Here is a 19,452-nt window from a genome sequence, read left to right on the forward strand (position 1 = left end):
ACAATTCAGCTTCGTTGGAGGACCTGGAAGGGCTGGCTGGGGACACAGGGCCAGCAGGTGCTGCAACAGGCTTTGCGTGGAAGAGTTGGCCCCCATTTCCCACATGCTGGTCCCCACCACCTTCCGAGTGGCTTGGGAACACCTGCTGTTCCAGAATCGTCCAGCACCAGCTCCCCTCCAATCCTGCCAGCTTCTCCATGGCAACCCCAGCAAGTAACACTGGAGGCAGCAGTTTCCATGAGCCTTTCCCATGGAAACAAGCTCCCCCAGCCCAGCCCAGCCTGGGTCTTACGGTGGGGAGAACCACAAGCAACCCTGGAGAGAGGCCTCCAGAGAGGTGAGAAAGAAGGAGCATCAGGGACAGGAAGGACCTGGAAGAGAGAGGAAGACGAGGATAGTGTGAGCCAGAGGACATTACCTTTGGGCTTATTTGCCAACAGACACACACACAATACACACCTCCGTAGAGTGCCACAGCACAGCCTGGGACTTCCATCTTCTCAAGATGGCCAGATCGGGGAGGCAGCGGATGCCCCAATAGAGGAGACGTGGGCTGGAGTTTGGCCAATGTGAATCTTAATGAGCTGTGCCAACAGAAAGTTGGTGTCCCTCACCTGGGCAGCAGAGCAGGGTCCCCTTCTCCTCGTCCCGAATTTGCAGCTCTGGTGTCACAGCTGGGAAATGGCCGGCTGGGTACATACATGGACACTTTCCTCCTCACTTTTATTGACTCCCAGTCAGCCATTCAGGGCCAGAAGGGAGGGTGGTGTCCTCCAGATGACTGTGGCATGGGAGTGTGAAACCCATGGTGCACAACACACAAGAGGAGGCAGGTTCCCTTCGCTCAGAGCCGCAGCAGGACCCCCATCCTCCCTGACAGGACCTCCCTTGCCTTGTGCCTGAAGGGCCGCTGCAGAGGCCGGTTCCCTACGAAGGAAAGCAGCCGGCTGGAATTGAAATCCCCCTGCGAAGCCTGTCATCTGCTGGGCCAAAGGGCTTCCGGGCCTCACTTCCTGCTTATTCAGCTGTTGTTCTGAGGAAGTTTGCCGAAAAGAGGGGGTTGCCATGAACTCTTATTGATTGACAGCTGTTCTTTTGCTGTGGAAGCAGGATGGTCGCTCTGGTCAGAGCCAGCCCTTGGAGGTCAGCCCCCAGACCTCACCATTGGCTACGCCGAGCTAGCCCCGTCCTCCTCTCTGGCAGAGCCTCCTTGGCAGAGGCTTTGGACTCTGGAGGAGAGTCCACTTCTCAGCCAAGGAGAAGTCGGCTCAGGGCCTGAACAGGCACCTTGATTTCAGTCTTGGGGGGTACCTAAGTTGACTTTGGTCCCCTTGCTCTGAAGAACTGAAGAAAGAGATTGCAGTTGTCACCCCCCCCACACACACACCCATTAAAGAAACCTTTGGTCAATGTACCCAATGTGCTTTCATCACATAGTTGCCTACGAGATGTTCCCTGTTTATTTCAATTTGCCCCCTAAGTTCCCTGATTAAATTACAGCAATGAGAAAAACCCACACAACATTCAGGCAAGAGGCACAAGAATTGACATCAGTGTGGGAGAACAATACACACAGCCTACAAGCTCCTGGTTTAATGTGTTACACGCACCGGGACATTCCTGGGACCCAGTGATGAATTCTGGGCACAGGCAAAGAAGGAGCTACTGGGGTGGAGTGGGGCACTCCGCAAGTGGGGCATGGCTGCTGACGGCATTCTCTTTATTTAGGGGACTACTAAAGAGATTCCCAAAGAGGCTCCAGATTTGAGCAACCTGATTCTTTTGATACCAGCATCAATTAGAGAGGCTCCAAGAGATCATTCAGTCCAACCTGTTCTGATGGAGAATTCTTGGAGCTCTGGTTCCATCTAGAGGGCACCAGGTTGGGGAAGGCCAATTTAAACCCTCCAATTTTCTTCCCAGCATGATCTATCTGGCGCCCAGAAGAGGAGCTGCATCCAAGAGCTGATGGGGCTTCCTGGGCCCATCGCACCTGGATAACTCTAGAGCCAGCCAAGCCGAAAAGCCAAAGGCGTTGTGCAGAAAAGCTGAGCGATGCCGACAGCCTCTGTGGGGAAGCGTCCCCCCCCCCTCGATGCTTTTCATAATGAAGCAGAATCGGAGAGCAGCACCTCAGAAGCGTAACCAGTATGGACCATTTGTGGGGACAGAGAGATGCAAATAGGAACTCCCTTAATTCTGGTGGTCCAGCAGGACCAAGAGGTGACATCACCAGCAGCCAATCCTATGCCTGGAAGTCTATCCAGGGTTGCCATAGCAACAGATGTGCCCTTCCAAGTTCTGTTCTGCTGGATCCTCTCTTGTGCAAACTGGAGATGGGTCAGGAAGCAGAGAAGGGCGCAGGCTACGCAGGCAAGGAGCAGGCAGACCTGGAAGGCAGCCACAGGAGCCCGGCCTCTTGCCTTGGCCACAAAGAACCTGGTGGTGTAGGTTTTGCCCTCAGCCCTCCATTGCTCTCACCAAGGACAGCGAGTACGGTCCCTTCTGCACTCTCACCAAGTCAGCTGGCTTCGCTCTTCCCTCTCCAGAATCCAGTGTGCCGCACTCTCCTTTGTCAGCGAGCTGTTGTGAATTTCCCCATGACATTTATGTGCCGTGCTGCTTTCTGGGGCATCCTGCTGTTTTAAGAGAGGTGAGATGAGGCTTGGCACCACACCTGTACTTCCAGGAGAGGGAAGTATGTGTGTACAGAATGAAGAGACAAAGAGATGCTCCATTGTGGAGGTGATGGCTCAGTGGACTTCTGACAGCCCATCAACCTGGTAGTTGGTTCAGATCCACACGTTGTAGTTACTGCAGTTATAACAGAAGGAAACTGGTTGTGCGTACAACTGATCCCAGAGCCATCAAATGCACCACATTTTGTGGCTTGGATCCTGAAGACCCTAAGGGAGAGTTTGCACTGTATTCCAGAAGGTTTAAACTGGGCTGCTAGGAAGCCATAAAGCACCTCTGCCAACCCCGGGGACTGAGGTTATGTTGCCACCCAGAGGGGCTTAGAATGATTTTGGTTTATCATATTGTGTCCTCCATCCAGTGAAGCATTGTAGTTCATCAGGAGGCACCTCCCCAACTGTTTTTTTCCTCTCTCTTTTTTTTTTTTTGGAGTCTGCCGTCTTGTTTCAGGGAAGGTGGGGATGGGCCGCTGAGCAGGCTGAACGTGAAGCCAGTCCATGCAGAAGCAGTTTTGCAATGGCAGCTCCACCATCTCCCTTTGCAAGCACAACCTCTTCCAAGGAGCCGTTTTCCACCTTCCCTGCTGGCTCCTTTTGCTGACTCCTGCAGAGCCTCGGAAGGAGCCTCAAGGCTGGCGATGCCACAGGGTGGCACTGCAGGCTACGAAGCAGCTTTGAAGCCCAAGTTGCACTTCTGAAGGCTCCACGCAGAACCTCCCACCTTCCCAAAGGGCCAAAGCGAGATGCCTCCCAGAAACCGAGAGCGTGCCTGCAGAGGGCAAATGACAAAATGAACCTGGCGATCTTGTGACACAACACACACACCCACACACCGCCGTGGGTGTGTGATGTGAGGGACATCAGAGGAAGGGTTTGTGCTACAGGATCGTGATGCTCATCTGGCCTTTCCGATGAAACTGCTGGATTCTTGCAGGTGCCTCTACGAGGTACCTGAGTTCCTCTTTCCAGAGAAAATTAGACCAACCGGGAGTTGCAACATCTCCTCAGTCTAACTTCGTTTACTCTGTAGATGTGGAAGGACCCAGACAGGCCTTCGGTCCTCATGTGGGAATGTAAGAGGGATCCAGCTCAGCAGACCCCTGCCTGGAGGCAGCCAAGGAACAGGCTCCCGAGGGGCTTGGGGTCTCCTGTCTCGTAGAACCTCCTTCCAGCCCAGGGGATCTCCCTTCTTGCTGAAACAGGAAGTTTTGGGGACCTTCCTCTGCTGGGGTGTGCGTGTCTCCCTTTCCCTTGTGAGGAAGTGCAACTGAGCCTGGGGAAACACTCTGGGATCCGAGAAACCAGCCAGCCCTTGGGGAAATTCCTGACCTTTCCCCCAACAGCCAGAGTTCCTGTTCTGGAAATCAAGGGGGTGGATGCACCTGCCCAAACTCTCTCTCTTCCCCTGCCTGGAACTCAAGTCACAAAGGCCTCTCCCCGGCTTGTCCTCTGGTCATCCCTCACCTGCAGGTTTAGAGGCTCAGCTAAATCCCAGTGGAAGGTTGGTGGGCTGCTCAGCCCCTTTCTGGAGAGGTCTTAGGACCATATCTTAGGAAATGGCGTGGATTGGAAGTACACTTCTCACAACAATCCCTTTGCAGATGATGAGTTTCTGGGTTTGGGGCAGCAGCAAATGGGCTGAGCTTTATCTGCAAAGGATGCCCCTGGCAGGGCGAGAGGAGCAGCGCTGGGCCTCTTGCCATCAGCTACTGGGGACACCCCCACTTCTCCTGCAGAGATAGAATTCCAGGGAACCAAGCCCACCAATACAGTGAGGTGGGGGGAGCAAGTGGACCGCAATCCTCAGGATAAGAGGGAAATCTAAATTCACACACATCGCCCTAGGTTATTGTGGCTTCTAATCCAGTTTAGTGCTATATTTGAACATAACCACCTGGCTATGTGACACGTTGACACTTGCTGACATTGGAATCGCCACCAGAGCTGTCTAAAGGCGGAAGTGCACAGGAAGGAAGTGGTTGAAATACATTTGCCTAACATGGCTCCTTCAGCTCTCTGGAAGCTTCCATACAAACACCCATCAAGCTGTGATCTTCTAGCCGAGCCCCCCTCAGGTGAGGCAGAAGGACCGCCTGGAGCCGAGAAGAAAATCCATCCATTTCTCTCTAGAAGGCAAGACTCCCGGGGTGCAGACCTAAGCCCATGCAGGGATGGATCATCTCCAGAACCTTTGTTCTGATCAGGTGGGGAATGGTCTTCCAAATGGAATTGATGCAATTATTACTGGAAATTATTTAAGCGCAGGAAAGAACGCGAGGGCACAACTGAACTGGGTTCACTCTCCAGGAGCCCTCTGTGGACTTGGTGTCTGGTTACTAGGGCTGGTCCTCAGGCAGTTGGCAAGCCCTCCTGGAGTATTTGTGGGAAGGGCCCATCTTGGCCCTTGGAAAAACACCAAACTTCCAGGCAGAGCCAGGAAGGGGCCACAAGTTAATGCTCTGCAGCACACAACAGGTGGGAGAGGTGGGGGGAAGGGGGGGGTGGGAGGGAGGGAGGGAGGGAGGGAGAGAGAGAGAGAGAGGAAAAGACACCCAGACGTCCTTGGTAACAAAATTTATTGTCATGATTGAAGACAAGATTTATAAACGTACTCTAGCAACTTGTTGATAAAATAGCAAGTATCCCAACTTTGTAGTTTATTGTCATTTGGAACAGAATGGGAAAGTAAGGAAAGGGTTATGATGTCCGTGACATTTGGACCTTCCGCGCCACGGCAGCAGCGGCAGTGGGAGGCCCAGAAAGTCCACCGTGTGCCCAACACCGCCGGGGAGACCAGCATCCAAGATGAAAAGAAAAAGGAGAGCAGTGGAAAGCAGTGCACGCATTTCAAAGCCCACAAAACACCCACCATGGTTGAGGTCTCTGAGGAAGAGAGCAGCTTCTCCTCTGGCCGTACCCAGAGAGGAGCTCAGCGCACCAGCAGGCTGTGCTTGGGCCCATCCACCCTTTCCAGCTTCTCAAAGTGTTTCCTGGCATTTCGGATGTTGATCAGCGTTGCTGCAGAAGCTGGAATAGAGGAGGAACAAGAAGGTGAGACCATCCGGGCTCTGTGACAAGGGCGGCTGAGGGGCAGGGAGGGCAGGCTCCCCTCCCGCACAGCAAACAAACACTCCCTGAATTGCGACTGCCACAGGGAGCCTCCAAAGGTCAGGCCAAGCAGGAAGAGCCCTGCTCTCTCTCCAACTTACGTATGGAAGGGTCTGACATGACGACCATCACGTAGGTGTTTGATGTGAAGATGTCAATGAAATCAGCAAAGTTGGAATTCCTCACTTCCATGCTTTGGAAAGATGCAGCCAACTTACTGGAAGTGGGGGAAGAAATGAGGGGGGAGAATGTTAATTGTTCTATCCCGAATAGGCTCCTTAGTCTTCAAGCCTCCCTTCCCCACATTGCCCAGAAGCTTTTGCTTCTCCATGAACTCCAGAGAAAGGCAGCCCCACTCCAATGAAAAGCCTCCTTCTGTCAATCAAGAACAGCCGAGATAAAATGGCCTGGATGGGCTCCAGGACCCCCATGGGGTCAATGAGAATGGCAACGGACATTCTCACTGGTAAAAGTGCAAAACATGGGCTGGCCTGCCCATTGGGCGCAGGCAATGGATCTGGCCCCTTCAGAAGGCAGACTCTCTCTCTCTCTTGCCTGCCGAGTCCTGGGGAGTAATGCTCTGCCTTCTCTACACAGAAATGACCCCCGCCCAGCCTGGCAGATCTAGATGCCATGCAGTTGCCACTGGCCAACTCGGAGGAAACTGTCATGACCCCCCTGCCAGGGCCAGCATCTGCGGGCAACCAAGGCTCCCTCCCGGAAGCCGCCCAAGCCCTGTGCTCTCACCTGCAGCTCAGCTTGAACTGCTTAATGATGTTGCTGATTTTCTCAAACCGGTGAATGTCCCGCTGCTCTTTACACTGGTAGTGTGAAATGACCTGCAAGAGGAGGCATGAAAGCATCAGACCAGCTTTGAGCCAAGCAAGAATTCAGCTGAGGACCAAACTCTCAGCCACAAGAAAGATGAAGCATCTGAAGCATACTGGGCCTTCAGGGAGCCCCCGAGGGCATTCCCCAGACGCAATCCATACGCACCCACTGTCATGGCAGAACCACGGAGGAGAAAGGGGTGGGTGGGTGGATTCCTCACATAAGCCCCTATGGAAGAGGATTGCCACCCAGTAGAGCTGTGCACCAGTGGTGGGTTGCTCCCAGTTCGCAAGAACCGGTAGTAAAAATTTGTAGTAGTTCCGAGGACTGGTAATAACATTGGCTGGCCACGCCCCCGAACCGGTCCCTGGCCTGGTCGCCGCTCGCTTACCCCGCCCACCTCAGGTTTTTGTTTTTGTTTTACTTTTAAAAGCATTTTTTCTACAACCTCTTCAGCCGAAAAGATGCTTTTAAAGTAAAAAAAAAAAAAGCTGGCCATGCCCACCATCACATTACCCCACCAAGCCACACCCACAAAATAAGCCACGCCCACAGAACCGGTAGTAAAAAAATTTAGAACCCAATCCTGCTGTGCACCATGATCCTCCAAGTGGCCATAGAGAACCAGAATTCAAGCTATGCCTGCCACAAGACTTTCAGCGTGTGGGACCAAGAGAATGCATGGAGGCCTATTCTCACAATCCAACAGCCTGACTTCCCATTTTAGAAATCAGAGCAAGACATGTGGGAGGCTTGGGGGGCCCCTCCCTGGTCCGTGCCCAAGGTGGGCTCCATCCCTGGAAACTAGTCCATCTTCTTGCTCACCAAAAATGTGGCTCTTTCAAACAGAAGAACTTCATCAGCTTCAATGATCTGAGCAAAATTCCTGAGGTTCGTTTCCAGCTGCTGGACATTGGGAATAAGCTGGTAGACTATGCTGGACCATGCCTGCCAAAGAGGAAGCACAGAAGGCAGCTGAACTCTTGGCCCTTCCTGGGATCGACCCAAAGGGGCAGCAGGACCCTCCCCTTGGCAGTCAGCAAATGGAGGAAAGCACCCTTTAGAGGGAGGGACTCTCCTCCAGACAAAACAGCCCAATTTGCATCTCTGTTACCCCACAGCCCAGAGGGATTTGAGAAACTATGGATGGGGCAGAAGTGGGAGCTGCTGTAAAACTTCACCTACTGCTCATAAACTGAAGACTCCACTTTTACAGGCTATACAGTAGTGGCCAAAATTGTGGAAACCTTTTGGGAAAAGTGTATTTTTGAGGTTTGATGCCTTTTTTTTTTTTATTTTTTTTTTTTGAGTTTCAAGATAATCATATTCCACTGCTGGAATGGCCTGGGAATAGCCCAGACCTTAACCCAAATGAAAATCTATGGAGCTGACTAAAGAAACGTGTTAGTCAAAAGTAACCCAGCAATAAAACCCATTTAATAGAAGCAATCATTCCATCTTGGTTTCACATAACAGCTGTAGAATTAAAAGACTTAGTTCACTCCATAGGAAGACTTTGTAAGGCTGTAATTCATGCTAAAGTTTACCCAACTAAGTATTAACTGACACGGTGATCATTTTTGTATATCTCTTTTCTATCGTGATCATTTTTGTATATCTTGTTTTTTCTACGTGTTTTACTTTTCTTCTTTATACTGTAACTGCTATTCTAATAGCAAATCCTTCATAAAAGTTATTGCATTACATTCTTGATTAAATTTTCTTTCCATTGATATATAATTTTATGATACTACTCCAAAAAAAGTGGTGATATAAGCTAGTTTGAGAAAATACACTTTTCCCAAAAGGTTTCCACAACTTTGGCCACTACTGTAGGTAAGCACGGATCTGAGCCCAAGGCTTCCTCCAGCTCGTGGCTTATAACTCGGTCACAGTTAGCCACCATGGTGGCACAGAAGCACAAACCTTGTAGAGAGTCTCATCCCAGATGGACGTTCTGAAGCAAGAGCATTCCAGAGGGCGGGACAACCGCTTTAAATCCTCTTCCCGTTCCTTGAAAATCTAACAAAAGTAAACGAAAGGAGACAAATTTCCCTAACCAATATAAGCCTCACCAATAAAGCTGAGAGAGAGGTTCACAATTATCTCAGCAAGGCCAGCACTGCTGGGAAAAGGGAACAAGCTGGAAAGGCCTCAGCAAGAAATCTACGAAGAAAAAGGGGGGAAATTCCCAGAGCTGATCAAAAATGGAGTCCCGCCTATGCGCCCACAGCTGCCTGCCAGGCTCAGGCGGTTCCGCGGTTGGAGTTTGTGTCATTTGCAGACCCCCCCGGGATGTCGGTAGAGGCGGCAGACATTTTGGCAAAGCCTGCAGTAAAAGGTGGAAACCGAAAAGCAGCAGTTTCTGAAAGAGGGAAGCTTAGATGCTTTAGCAGATGGAACCACACTAACCCTGCCAGGTGTAACAGTGCAGACCCAGAGCGAAAGCCAGGAGGAAGGATGGCCTTGTTACCTCCCAAGAGCTACAGTTCCTGCCCTTTGACCAAAAGAGAAGCCTCCTGTTATATCTGGAGGTTGACCCTCACCAGGTCGCGCTGGTCCTCCTGTACTAAATCCATTTTGTGGACGAGGCAGAAAATCTTGGCATCGGGAGAATTCTGGAGAATGGCCTCCAGGCAGGACTGATAGTAGTGCATGTCTTTCTCCAGCTCTCTGCTTTCCACATCAAAGACGTAAATAAGGACCTCCACATTGCGGAAGATGTTGTCGCGCTGACTGGTGAAGTAGTTCTCCATGAAGGTGTCCTGGCTGGAAGGAGAAGATCCGCCCTCAACAGCCGAGTCAGACAGAAAGGGGAAGAGAGGAGCGCTCAGCTGCGGACACACTCCTGGGAAGGGGGGGATTCCTTCCCCATTTCCAGATGAGAGGCCTGCTCCTGCTCTGATCTACCAGCCGAGGGTCCCGGGGAGACCCCTGCTGAACTCCCTGGAGTCCTTAACTGGGCTCTCCTGGGGCCCTCGGCACCCCTCCTCCTGGAAGTAGCAAAAGGGTAGACAAAATAATTACCCTCCACAGTCCCACAGGTTTAATACCAGGTTGCCTAGAAACCGAACATGCGAATGCTCCACGTCAACTAGAGAGGAGAGGAGAAATGAATTACGGAGACAGGGAAACAATCCTCAGCGACATCAGAAGGAACCGGTAGTAAAGCACAGAAAAGCGGGTTTGCTTAATCATGGTCTGTCCGCTTGCTTGAGTCCACGAAAGATTCCACCCAATAAGCCAACGAACGCCGGGCTTTTCCCGGTCAGGGGGGGATGATGCCCTCCCGGGGTCTCCGCCCGACCCACCCAGCCACCCACCGCCGCCTCCTCACTTGTGGCTCCCAGGCGCCGCGTGTCCCGCGCGATGTAGTTGGCGAAGATGATGGAGCGCATGCTGGTCTTGCCGGAGCCGCTTTTCCCCATCAGCAGCACCTGGGCGGCGGGAGAAGAGCCGGCGTTGCCGCTGCGGAGACGCCCCAGGCCCTCCCGAGCCGCCCCCGCCCCCCGCCCCCCCGCCTTACCTTCTTCTTCATGGCTGCTGCGTTCGGCATCCCACGCCTGCAAAGACACGCGGGGCGTCAGCGGGCGACGAGGGCCGGGCAGCCCGCGCCCTGTCCCTTCGCCTGCCCCCACCCCCCACCCCCTCCTCCCATGGCTGGGCGGCCGCTTCCGCGGGCGAGGGGGCGGGAGGCCCCACCTGTGCTCCGGACTAGCCCTGCGGCCGAGGGGCGCGGGGGCAGCAGCCGCTCTGCGTCGTCGTCCTGCTCTTCGTAGGCCTCACAGCCCCAGCCTCGCGTAGGTCGCTCGCCCGGCCTCGCCCGGCTCCGGACAGCCCAACCCACCGCGGCACCTCGGGACAGTCACGTGAGCCGCGCCGCCGCCGCGCCGGAGACTCCGCCCTCCTTCGGTCAGGTGACGCGACGCGACGCGTCCGTCACCGAGGCAGCATCGCCTAGAGCGACCCTCTCTGCGAAGCCGCCGGAGCCATGTTTTTTGAGGGTGCCGCGCTCTCCGGAGTTCTGCAAAGGAAAGGCGGCTGTGCGCGATGGGAGTGGCGGGTCCCCATGGCAGCAAAGCCGGGCTTGCTGTTCGCGCGCGAAGGACATTTCGGGAGTGGGGGGGCGGGACGTGGAAACCCAGATCGGTGTTCTGTCCCTGCGCCCCGCAGGCGTCGCTATGGATACCCTGCCCCTGCCGAGGGAGGCTTCAGTAAGGGCGGAACTCCCCAGTCCGCGACAGATGGGGCGATCTGGCACGCCTTTTCTTACCGCTTCCCATATGGTCTAGCGGTTAGGATTCCTGGTTTTCACCCAGGCGGCCCGGGTTCGACTCCCGGTATGGGAAGATATGATTTTTTTTTTTTTTTTTTTTGCCGGCCCCCTCGGAAGCCCTGGCTCTGCTTCTTGGAGAACCGGTCACGGGCCAGGGTCCCTGTGCGCCTCCTCACCAGGGTCTAGCCCCTTGGCCGACAGGGCAGCCGTGGGGATCAGATGCCCGGAGCCACGCCCCTTTCGGCGATTGGACAGCCCGGTTCCGCTGGGCGGGGCCTTGGGAAGAAAACGCACCTGCGGTGCTGCTCTGGGCAGAGGCGATGGAGGCAGCGGAGGAGCGAGGTGGGCTGCGGACTTTCCTCTCGCTTTTCTAGCATCGTCTTTGGGATGCTGGCGGACGCTCCGCTGACCCTCCTGGAGGGGAGCGAAGCTGAGCCGGCAAAGTGAACGGGAAGACCCGGGCTTCCCACCGAAGGGGGATGGGTGGGGGGTCCTGGGCGAACTCTGGGCGCCCTGAAACGTCCTGCTTTCTCCCCCCCCCCACCGGCAGGGCTGGCGAGCGACTCCCTGGAGGCCTTCTTGCTGGAGTTTGACCACGCGGTCCGGGACTTCGAGCAGAGGGGCTCTTCTCGGCCCGAGGCGCCCCTGCAGGCTTTGAAGACGGGGCTCCAGCGCAGCCTGTACGGCAGCGGCCTCGACGGCTCGGGAAGTGAGCGCCCGCTTCTTCCTTCCCAGGGGAGAACGGGGGAGGCGGGCGGCGGAGGGGGAGATCCTCTCGCTTCGGCTCCCCTCCGGGTTTGGCGGGGCTGCGCCTGGGACTGCTCGCTCGGCTTCCTGCCTGGCTGTACAAGCGCAGCCCCCGCCCCCCCTTCACAAGTTGCTTCTCTCTGAAGTCAGCAACCATCAGAGAGGCCGATAAATGACTAAATGCGCTTTTTTTTTTTTTTTTGGCTTCCCCCGAGTGGCTGGGCTGATGAGCGTTTGCGGAAGGGAGCCGCTTTCGACGGGGCGGGCGGGGTGGGGATTGGGGGGGAGGCCGCCAGCTGAGCCTGCGTTTCTCTTTGCTTTCCCTGCAGGCAAAAGCATCTCTCCCAGCAGCAGCCTGAACAGCAGCCAGGAGGATCTCATGGATGGTGTGGCTTCTTCCCAGGTTCCTTGCTCCACAGGTACAACTTGGGAGCCCACGGGAGAGGATGAGGGCGAACGTAGGAGAGCTGCCTTGGGGCTACAAGGTGGACCTGTGTTTCCATTTGTGGACCAGAGACAACAACCTGGGGTTCTCTTATTGTCCTTGGAGGGGCCAAGTGAGTCCCCCCCATGGGTCAAAACAGACCCCCTCTGGACCCATTTGACTCCTTGGGATGGTTCCCTCCCTCCCTCCCACACTCTCTCTTCTAATTCTCCAGTTCCACCAGCCTGGGTGGACCTTCATGACTTGGAGAGAATAAACCTCACCATGACTGAAGATTTCATTTGGCTCTTTTTTTTTTCCTTTTGGTATTGCTGAGATCCAATTATTCCAATCTTTTATTTGCTCTGATCTTTGGTTCAGTCAAGGTTTGTTAGGGTGAGGAAACTGACAAGTTGACCCCTCTTATCTTGTAGCTAAGCTCGGAGACACCCGCGAACTGGAAGCGTTCATTGCAGACCTCGACCAAGTCCTGAAGGGTAGGTGTGGGGTCTGGGCCCTGTAGGAAGCCCAAAGGATCCTCTGGTGAACCAGGCTTTGTCTGCGGGGGCTTCTGGAAGAGCCCTTGGGGCACAAATGGTGCCGCAGATGCATTGGTAGGATCTCTGGGCTTTCAGAGAGGTGCTGACACTTTGGCCAGTTCCCAATGAGGTTGGTGACTGGTGAAGCCTTCCAGTCCTCTTGGAAGATGATGGGTATCCTGGGTCTCTGCCGTCTCAGTGTCTCTGACTGATGCAGGGGAGGCTGGGAAGGGCCCAAGGCAGAAGATCTGGAGGGGTCTTTGTTTTAACCCAGTTATTCCTTTCTTGTAGAAATGTGACCAGCTTTCCTCCTGTGCTCTTCAAGATGAAAATCTGCCTGCTGATGTCTTGCTGAATGGACCCAGCCTTTTTTTTTCCTGGGAGAAGCCCCCCACCAAAATGCCTGACGCATCAGCTATGACTGCCCCCAAAGCCAGCCTACTTCGCAACTGGCTTCTCTGCGTGGAAGGAATCACAACTGTCTCCCGAAGTCAAAGCAGAAATCCAGTAACTCTGGATCCCAAAGGTGTTCGGCCATTGGATTTATTTTTGAAATTCCACCTTGAGCAGAAAGTCAGATTACTTTTTGAAATGCGGGTACTTCTCAAGGGACTTTCTCCTGGCCTTTGATTTCATTGTGACAGGCTGCGTGGAGGGGAGGGAGCCCCAAAGAGACTCCTTAGGAGCTGAAGCCGGAGCCCCAACAAGGCGCTGCTCTTTCCCCTCTGCCTGGGCGGGCTCTGCTGCAGAGGAATGGCTTGTGCAGGGCAGGCGAATACAACCACCCTCTGGCCTCCCAGCTTCTTGAGTGGGACTATTGATATGGAGGGGAAAACCTGAGTAGGAGAATGTGTGTCCAGTTGCTCGACTGCTGAGGTTGACCACCTCAGTTCGGAGTTCGGAGGGGGCTTTGGTCAGAGGGGCTGCATCTCTTTCTGCATGGAGCTCCTGACAGGCCACTTGGAGAGAAGTGGGGAGGGGCTGGCTTTTCTCCCAGGTGGTGGGGAGGGAGAGGTGGGAGGTGGAGGAGAGTGTTAGGAGTCTCATCGGAGGAGATGAGTTGCGCCAAGGTTGGGGTTTTATTGATTCTGGTTTTTATTTTTTTGTATAATACTATTTTATGGTTGTAAGCCTCCCAAAGTTCTAATTTTAAGATGGATTGCTGTATTTTAAAATATTTTAAATAAATGTAAATAAAATGCTACTGTCTCTGTGGGTTTTGCTGTAGAAGAGTTCATAGCTGACCACCTTCAGCAATGAAACAAATGCCGAAAACAGAAACAAAAAATAAGCATGTATCTAAAGGTTTGTAAGGTGGAATAAAAGGAAGTTCTGATTCCTTGCTCTTTACGCTCAATGCTGCCTTTCATTCTCTGCTCCGGGAGCTTTTCTGGCTTGCTGGGCTGTGGTACCCATTTCTCCATGCCCTCCGCGCTGATGCCAGAGCCCGGGCCAGCTGCTGCTGCTTCTCAAACGCCTCTCAGAAGCCGCGCTTACTGCCGGGGACTCACGCATCTCTCTCTGCCCAGCATAACCAAGGGGATGCCGCCCGACCGTTAAACCGTGCTCGGCTGCAGAGCTGCAAGGGAGCCCGAGATGCCACGGCAGCGCGTGGGTGGACGGGGAAGGGAGCAGCGCGGCTCGGAGCGCCTCTTCCTTGAGACGAGCCACTTCCGCAGCCCACAGGCAGCGCCGAGCAGCCCCGGCTTTCCGCCTGCCCCTCTCGTGCTCGTGGCAAGGAGAGCAGCAGAGCGCTTGCAACCCGGACCCCCCCCCCCACCCCCCAGGCTGCTCGTGCGCCTGCCGCAAGGAAGAAGAGGGCCGCGGTTCTTCGCCCTCGGCCTCAGTGGCTTCAGCCTCAAGAGACGGTTCCTTAGACTCGGTTTGCAGTTGGGGCTTCAGCGTAAGAAAGAGGCAGTTGCCTTGGAACATCGCCTCTGACTGCCTTCCTTCGGAAGTTCTAGGATGAAGCGCCCAACCCCCAGAACATCTTTACCCATGGGCGAGACCCCACACCCGCCCTGGGGCTGGACGGAACCACTGGCGAAGGGAAAAGGACACGGCTGGCGCTTGTAGCATCCTGGGAAAGAAGCAGCTCCTCTCAGAACCCTGGACCGCCGAGTTCTCCTGCTGGGAACTGGGAAGGTGAACAGAAACCCAGGCGGAGGGAGCCCCCCCCGAATTCCTTTCTGCTGGGGTAGGGAAGACTGAGGTGGCTAGTCCAGGGGTCTGCAACCTTCAACACTCAAAGAGCCATTTGGACCCGTTTCCCACAGAAAAGAAAACACCGAGAGCCACAAAACCCTTCCCGTGCCTGACTATTTCTTGAGCGGCCACAAAAGAAGCATATGTAGTTGAATTAGACGTTCTGTTTTCTTCTGAAACTTTTCTTGGATTTATCCATGGTTGGCCTACCAGGAGTTGAAAAGCTCAATAAATCATGTGCCAGTGGGTGTCGCACATTGGTGGTTGTGACGCATATTTTGAGTGACAGGGAGCTGCCGCGGAGGGGTGAAAGAGCCACATGCGGCTCCAGAGCTGCAGGTTGCTGACCCCTGGGCTAGCCCCACAGAGACCTCGGAGCCATTCACTCCCCTCCTGTCTGAGCAAACTTTAGACTTTTAAAAAAACAAATTAGGAATCTTCCAGGCATTTTTAAAAAGGGCATCATACTTCAGTAGGTGTCTGAGGTAGGGTCTCTGTCCTGTGGGCCTTCTGCACTATCCCAAATGTGCTGTGTTCAAACTTACAGGGCTACAAGTTTCAAAGGAAGAAGGCATGGTGGCTAGTGCATGCATGATGCTAAACCATGGCTGCAGAATAAACCCTGAGTGCAATGGTGAAATCCAAATTTTTTAATACCAGTTCTGTGGGCGTGGCTTGGTGGGCGGGAAAAAGGAAGGATACTGCAAAATCTCCATTCCCACCCTACTCTGGGGCCAGCCAGAGGTGGTATTTGCCGGTTCTCTGAACTGCTCAAAATTTCCGCTACCGGTTCTCCAGAACCTGTCAGAACCTGCTGGATTTCACCCCTGCCTGAGTGGCTGATTAACAGAAACACTGAGCCCAAAAACATGGTTTCTTTTTTTTTTTTCAAAAAAGTTTTTATTTTTATTTCTCACACATACATTTACATGTACAGTCATTTATCCATCATTTTTCATTCATCTTATCTTTTAAAGTAAATAGTAAAAGAGCAGCCCCAAAAAATAAAAATGAAAAATGAAAGTTAAAAGATAACATGGTTTCTAAACCACCATGCTGGCAGCCACATTTCTTGGCAAGCACGTCTCCACCTTGGCTCCACTGGGTTGCCATCCACATGAGGTGGGCACTCAGGACAGGGACCCCTGTCTGTCTGTCTGTCTGTCTGTCTGTCTGTCTGTCTGTCTGTTTGTATGATTCTCCCTGGGCTGGCCTGGGTGCTGCCTCCTCCAGATCACAAAGCAGTTGCAACACAGGCAAGTGAGCCCCCAGCCTCAACTTCCCTTGGGAACAATTCTGCCCTGTGGGGCTGTGTGCCTTTTTAGGACAACCTTGTTCCTGAGCTTCAGTTAGCCTGAGAGCCAAAATAGGGCTCTTCCTGCTTGCTGCGCTGCTATCTTATGTGCACATCTGCATACTCAGCTACACCCATGGCTGCCTGTGGCTGTTGTGACCCAGGCCCTAGTAGTTAGGATTAAATACAAACAGTTCAAAAATAAACAGACTTTATTAGAACAGCTGAGAATTAACTCATTCTCAGCGTAGTCCAAATCAATTTGGGTTTTTTTTTTTGCTTTAATTTATATGCCGCCCTTCTCCGGAGACTCAGGACGGTTTACAATGTGTTAAGCAATAGCCTTCATACTTTTGTATATTTATACAAAGTCAGCTTATTGCCCCCACTATCTGGGTCCTCATTTCACCTACCTTAGAAAGGATGGAAGGCTGAGTCAGCCTTAAACCTGGTGAGATTTGAACTTGCAGTAATTGCAAGCGGCAGATGTTAATCTGTTAATAACAGTGCTTTAGTCCACTGTTCTACAGGCTCTGTACTACAGAATTAAAGCAAATTCTTCAAAACTCCATTCCTCAGTTTATCACCGACCTTGGTATAATTAGGCAAACGTCCAAAGGCTTACCTTGGCAAAAGTTCAGAAGCAAAAGACGCCGACAAGAAATAAATACAGCAAAACAAGAAGCAATTCTTTCAATGATGTTTTCCCGGCAAAGAGGCCAAGAGCCGTTGCTGGTCTTTTAAGCCTTATGGGAGGGGCCAATTATCTCTTGGCCCTACTCCTGAGTCGTCCTCTCCGCTTTAGCTGCTCCTGCCTTCTGGCAGCTCTTCTCATACATGCACTAGGAATGGGCTCCTCCTGTCCTCTGCCTCTCTACTGTCAGCCTCTGGAGGCTCTGAAGTCCGCACATCACTCCCCGATGGCCCCGGCCCCATCTCTGCCTCTGACGCAGAGCCCTCATCTGGGCCTTCCCAGGCCTCCAGGACTGGCCCATGTTCTTCCTCAGCCTCATCGCTGTCTGACTCCGCTGCCAGCTCCGCAGGCTGCTGGCGGACCACAACAGTGGCCTTATCATGGCTAGTGAGCATTGGTAGCCAACTGCCTCCCTGGCTCAGCAGGTAATCCTGCCCTTGCCACGTCTATGGAGAGTCATGGTTGTCCCGGAGGTGCTTTTTCAGCTTCTTGGATGAGAAGCGAAACGTCTTCAAAGAAAAGCAAGAAAGTGCAGTTGCCTCTTGCAAAAGCACCTCTGGGACTGCCCTTGCCTGGTCTTCAGCTCAACCAGGTAAGATTTCCATGAAACAATTTGGAAGGCTGGCTTGCAATGGGGGAGGGGAGTGGGTAGTGACAATGACCTCTGCGGGACTCTGAAAATCCCCTCTCCCCACAGGCTGAAGTTGCAATTTCAATTCCTTTCTCTTTGGCATTTTCCTTTCTGAAGAAGGATGTGGAAATGAGGAGTGACGCTGCAGCAGGAAGCCAGAAGTCAGGCGGAAACTCCCGTCCTAAGGAAAGCATTTGGGTTCATTGGGGGATTTCCTGGGAAACCCGTTAAGAAGCGAAGGCAGCCACAAAGCCCCTAGAGCCCTTTGCCTTCAGCTTCTAGAGACTGAGCAGAGAAGCTGTTTGTCTTAGCAGGCCAGGTTGGGAAGAGTGGGAGGCCCAGGTCCCTCCTGTGCCCTCTTGTTCTGGCGTTACGAAGGGGCCGTGTATTGGGACAAGCTGATCCTGTCCAGGAAGGACTGGGGGTTCCTCCTCTGTCCACATCTCCCCTCCCCAAGCAAACTACTTTGCTTGAGTCACTCCCAGGCTGCAGAAGGGCTGTTCCCCTTGCTGCTGCCTATTTTCAGGTAGCATTGGGTTTTTAATAGAACTACTTATCTATGTCTGCCTGCCTGTCTGTCCATCCATCCGTTTGTATCCCACCTTTTAAAATTATTGTTACAAATAACTCAAAGCAGTGAACAGATCCACCACACCTTCCTCCAGTGGTGAGTTGCCCCCAGTTTGGACCAGTTTGCAAGAACTGGTAGTAAAACTGGTGGGAGGCTCTGCCCATTGCCCCAGATGTCGTCATAGGTGATCTGTGCATGCTTGGCGATCCCACTGCGAACCAATAGTAAAGGTAAGTAGAACCCACCTCTGCCTTCCTCCTCCTCTTTTCTCCACAACAAGCTTGTGAGGTGGGTTAGGCTGAGAGAAAGTGACTGGCTCAAAGTAACCCAGCTGGCTTTCATGCATAAGTCAGGACTTGAACTCGCAGTCTCTTGCTTTCTAGCCTGGTGCCTTATGCACAAGACCAAACTGGTTCTGTTAAACATTAAAATAAGGGTTTTAATAGAAAATCAGGGAAACATAAATATATAACACTTCATACAGATTAGGTAAGTCAAAAAGAGTTTCTTCAACTTCAGCTTAAGTTCTGTTGGGGGAAGAATTGGTGCCTGAAATAGTTCCAGTTCAAAGCATCTTCCTGTCCAACCCTCTTTTGGAAACTTGCAAGCACGAGAACGTCACAAGAGGCATACAAAGGGTGAGAAAAAGATGTGTCAGCTTCTTTGTTTTGGTTCTCTTGGTCCCACCTTGAGCAGCAGGAGACCTCCTGACCCCATTTTGCCCGCCCAGGGCAACCCATATTTGGACTCTCTGGAACTCCTTCACAAGGACGTGGCTAGACCAGTGCAGTGACCTCAGCCTCCATGAGTAAGAAAGGAGCCAGGAAGTTGCAAGAGGCAGTGAGCAACCCTGGGGGCTTCCATGGCAAACGGCAGCCACAGAGCAGAGCTGTCCAGGGTTCACTGGTCTCCCGTCTTAAAAGAGAAAATAGGTGAGAAATGATGACGCACTGCCCTTAAGTCCTATGAGCAGAACGGGAGTGCCTGGTGTGGCATTCAGGGGTCAAGAAGGAGGAAGCGTGTGGTGACCAACCCGGCTCTCTCAGCTGACCTGCATCACAAGGCTCTTTTGAGATAAGGGGGGAGGGAAGCATGGGTTCCTCTTTCGGTTCCTTGGAGTTTCAGGATGACAAAGATCCCGCCTTGTCCAAAGAAAGTAATTTTGGTGGCAGGGAAAGTGAAACTCAGCAACCCGTCTGCTCTCTGTGACTCAGAATAGAATAGAATAGAATAGAATAGAATAGAATAGAATAGAATAGAATAGAATAGAATAGAATAGAATAGAATTCTTTATTGGCCAAGTGTGATTGGAAAAGATACATTCGTCAAGAATCATAAGGTACAACACATAATGATAGTCATAGGGAAACAGTCAATATCATCAATATAAATCTTAAGGATACCAGCAACAAGGTTACAGTCATACAGTCATAAGT

At 52.8% G+C, this 19,452-nt stretch overlaps 2 protein-coding genes and 1 non-coding gene across 3 annotated transcripts; 2 read left to right on the forward strand and 1 right to left on the reverse strand.

Moving 5' to 3' along the window:
- Positions 1-5,255: 5,255 nt before the first annotated feature.
- Positions 5,256-10,569, reverse strand: LOC117679639 (ras-related GTP-binding protein A). Its single transcript, XM_034441759.3, has 10 exons — positions 10,338-10,569; positions 10,162-10,198; positions 9,973-10,072; positions 9,663-9,729; positions 9,182-9,404; positions 8,562-8,657; positions 7,461-7,583; positions 6,552-6,643; positions 5,906-6,021; positions 5,256-5,723 (listed from the first exon to the last, which is right to left on the reverse strand). The coding sequence occupies exons 2-10, from the start codon at positions 10,189-10,191 to the stop codon at positions 5,626-5,628; spliced, it is 945 nt and encodes a 314-aa protein (XP_034297650.1). The 5' UTR covers positions 10,192-10,198; positions 10,338-10,569; the 3' UTR covers positions 5,256-5,625.
- A 44-nt stretch (positions 10,570-10,613) lies between these two features.
- Positions 10,614-13,823, forward strand: LOC117679640 (regulator of cell cycle RGCC-like). The gene is made up of 5 exons (XM_034441760.3): positions 10,614-11,253; positions 11,462-11,620; positions 11,988-12,077; positions 12,517-12,579; positions 12,913-13,823. Exons 1-5 carry the CDS (start codon positions 11,232-11,234, stop codon positions 12,918-12,920), a joined length of 342 nt encoding a protein of 113 aa, XP_034297651.1. The 5' UTR covers positions 10,614-11,231; the 3' UTR covers positions 12,921-13,823.
- Positions 10,913-10,984, forward strand: TRNAE-UUC (transfer RNA glutamic acid (anticodon UUC)). The gene has a single exon. It is a non-coding gene; the product is annotated as a tRNA-Glu (tRNA).
- Positions 13,824-19,452: the final 5,629 nt, after the last annotated feature.

The sequence above is a fragment of the Pantherophis guttatus genome, chromosome 12 (assembly GCF_059756535.1).
Source record: "Pantherophis guttatus breed Tessera chromosome 12, ASM5975653v1, whole genome shotgun sequence".
Lineage (NCBI taxonomy): Eukaryota > Metazoa > Chordata > Lepidosauria > Squamata > Colubridae > Pantherophis > Pantherophis guttatus.